The sequence below is a fragment of the Quercus robur genome, chromosome 9 (genome assembly GCF_932294415.1).
Source record: "Quercus robur chromosome 9, dhQueRobu3.1, whole genome shotgun sequence".
Taxonomy (NCBI): Eukaryota; Viridiplantae; Streptophyta; class Magnoliopsida; order Fagales; family Fagaceae; genus Quercus; species Quercus robur.
The window spans coordinates 6,900,392-6,903,673 of record NC_065542.1 but is presented as its reverse complement, the minus strand read 5'-3'; the positions used below and the strand labels follow the sequence as shown (position 1 = coordinate 6,903,673).

The 3,282-nt window shown below is 39.8% G+C and overlaps 1 protein-coding gene across 1 annotated transcript; it reads left to right on the top strand.

Moving 5' to 3' along the window:
- Nucleotides 1-472: 472 nt before the first annotated feature.
- On the top strand, nucleotides 473-2,985 carry LOC126698886 (L-type lectin-domain containing receptor kinase VIII.2-like). The gene has a single exon (XM_050396389.1). It carries the CDS (start codon nucleotides 655-657, stop codon nucleotides 2,665-2,667), a length of 2,013 nt encoding a protein of 670 aa, XP_050252346.1. The 5' UTR covers nucleotides 473-654; the 3' UTR covers nucleotides 2,668-2,985.
- Nucleotides 2,986-3,282: the final 297 nt, after the last annotated feature.

The window sequence follows — 3,282 nt, the reverse complement described above, 5'->3', positions numbered from 1 at the left end:
GTATTTATTGCATTACTCGTGAGTAAAAGGATACAATACATAATAAACATCTTAGTCTTACTTTATGAAAAGAAGAATCCTTAATATGATGCGTCCCTTCATTTTTGTTTGAGTCACAAAACCTAGCAATGTCGTCTTCATGGATACAAGTTACAACAGAGCCAACTCAGCGATCCTATAGGAAGAAGACGTAGAAATCATTATGCACCAAACATTGCCCTAATTGTACCCCACAGGACAATTATATTTTTCAGCTGAAATCACAAGACCATTAATCCAAGCACATGAAAGGACCCAAATCATAACCCCATTAAAATGTGACAAGACAAAAGATTCCTTATCAGTTGGGGTCTACCTTATCATATTATATTTAACATAACATTGTATTTTTCTCATTCACGGACAGACGTACAATCTACGACGATAATCACAAGCAATCATAAATAAACATCATCATATCATTATTAACAGGTGCTCACAAACCAAGGGTTCTTGTTTAGCCACGTACTTTAAACCAATACTCGTCCAATTCTCCCTTAAAAACCTTTCTACTAGTAGCTTTCCCACCACCATTACCAACACCAGTACACCACCAAAATTGAACAACATTTATAGAGATTTTCAGAATCTCATCCTCCTTTTTTATCCTCAATAATGGCTTTCTGTCATAGCTTATGGTTGTTATGTTTATTCATTATCATCCCAGTTTTTGTTGATTCAGCTAGTCATGACAAGGAACTTAGCCTTGGGCCTGTAATCAACGTAACCAAGCACCTGTCTTTCCTGGATTTCAACTTTAACAAAGACCCCAGAGTTTTCCATGATGTGAGGCTCTTAGGCAGTGCCAAGTTCTCAAACGAAAAGGGTGCTCTTCAAATCCCTGATGAATCAAAAGCAGTTGATCTTAAAGACCAAGCAGGTCGAGCCCTTTACTCCTCCCCTATTCGACTCCTTGACCCTCAAACCAAAACTCCAGCTTCCTTCGAAACCACCTTTGCTTTTCAAGTTAACAATGCTTCCCACCTTAGTTCTGATAGTACTGGCCATGGTGGTAGTGGCCTTACTTTCATCATTGTCCCAGATGAATTCACTGTGGGAAGGCATGGACCTTGGCTTGCCATGCTTAACGATGCTTGTGAGGATGACTACAAAGCAGTGGCAGTGGAGTTTGACACTCATCAAAGTCCTGGATTTGGAGATCCTAATGACAACCATGTGGGGATCAACTTAGGAAGCATCATTTCCACTAGAACAATCAATGTGTCCGATTTTGGTATTGTCCTAAACGATAGTTTGGTTCATCGAGCTTGGATCACCTACGATGGTCCACGTCGTTGGATGGACATTCGTTTAGGATCAAAACATGAAGATTACCCAACAAAACCAATCTTCTCTGAGCAACTTGATCTCTCACCGTTTCTCAATGAATACATGTTCATAGGATTTTCAGCTTCCACAGGCAATTTGACTCAAATCCACAACGTCTTGTCATGGAATTTCACGTCCACAAGCCAAGCCTTTCTTCGTGTTCCTTCAACAGAAACATGTGAGAGCAAGATCATTGTCGAGGATGGATCTGGGACTAGGAAAGCTAGTGCAGAACCACCAGGCAGCTTCTTGATTTTTGTGGCTGTGGTAGCGTTAATTCTAGCTGTTCTGCTCAGTTTGTTCCTTAACAGTAAGCGTAAACGTGATAAATCACACAATCTTAATATCTTGTTGTCTGAGAAAAAAGAACGACCAAGGCCTCCAAATAAGCCTCGCCGGTTCACTATTGCTGAGATTTCCTCTGCGACTCGGTGTTTTAGTGAATTAGATATATTGGGTAATGATTCAAGAGGTGTTTACTATAGAGGAAAGCTCTCCAATGGCTGCCAGGTGGCTGTGAAGCGGTTCTCAGCTCAGTTTCTGAACTCGCAGGGTTTAGATAGGCGGCGTGTGATGAAGGAAATTGGTTCTATCAGCAGAATTCGTCATCCAAATATGTTGCCTATCAGGGGTTGGTGTCAAGATAATCGCCAGGTAATGGTTGTGTATGATTTCTTTACAAATGGAAGCCTTGATAAATGGCTATTTGGGGTTGGTGTTCTACCATGGACTCGGCGATTCAAGGTTGTGAAAGATGTGGCCGATGCACTTTGTTTTTTACACTCCAAGCAACTAGCACATAAGAATATGAAAACTACTAGTGTGTTTCTTGATGTTAGTTTCAGAGCAGTATTAGGGGATTTTGGTTTTGTGCTGTCTGGGAATGATTCAAAACAATTCGAATCAGCAGTGAGTCAAAAAGCTGATGTGTTTGAATTTGGTGTCTTTGTGTTGGAAGTAATTGCTGGGAGGAAGAGGTTGGACTCAGAGATGGATCAGAAAGAGAGGGACTTGTTGGATTTTGCTTGGAGAATGCATGAAATTGATGAGAAGGTGAAGGTGGTGGATGGAAGAATGGGAACAGTAATCAACTTGAAGCAAGCAATTCGGGTTTTGGAAATTGGGTTGCTTTGTACACTAAATGAGGCTAAAGGCAGGCCACGTATGGAGGAGGTGGTTGAGTTTCTGACCATGGAGGGTCCAATTCCTGAGCTGCCACAAAGTAGGCCTATTGCTTTGTTTCCCTACAACAGCGCCACCGGACTTTGCAGTGGCTATTCTTGTGCTTCTTTCAAGTGAAGTCACATAGCCATGGGGTGATTCACAGTTTCAGGGCTTGATAGATAGTCTTAATTTTGTCCTAAATGAGGCATAGGCAGGCATCTTATATGAAAGCCATTTAGAAATGTGTGTATTTTTAATGAAGCCATTATGTCTTCAAAGTGTAGAAGATGATAATGCATTTGTATCATAGGTTCAAGATTAGGGAATATCAATGCTTTTTCTTAAATTGAGCTTTGAAGTTGAAAAGATCACAGATCGTTTGGGAATTGTGTTAAAATGTTGTTTCATGCAAGCGAGTATCAATGTAATTATTAAGTATTGGTTTGTTATGAAGCGATTTTGCTTGATTTTCTAGACAAAGAGAACTAACATCTGCTTTGCACAATACAACCAATTTTAGCAAATCCTTAAATTGTGTTAAATTACCGATTGTCCCAAAAGTTTAAACTATTAAGATATAGTAAATTTAATCATTTAACCACACAAGTTTTTGGGACAATCGGTAATTTAACATGGTATCAGGGCATAAAATCTTGAGATCAATCCTTGTCTTATCTACTTTACCTCTCATTTAAATTCCCACATGTTGGGCCTCACTTATTAAAAGGTAGTTTTGCCCCATATGTGAGA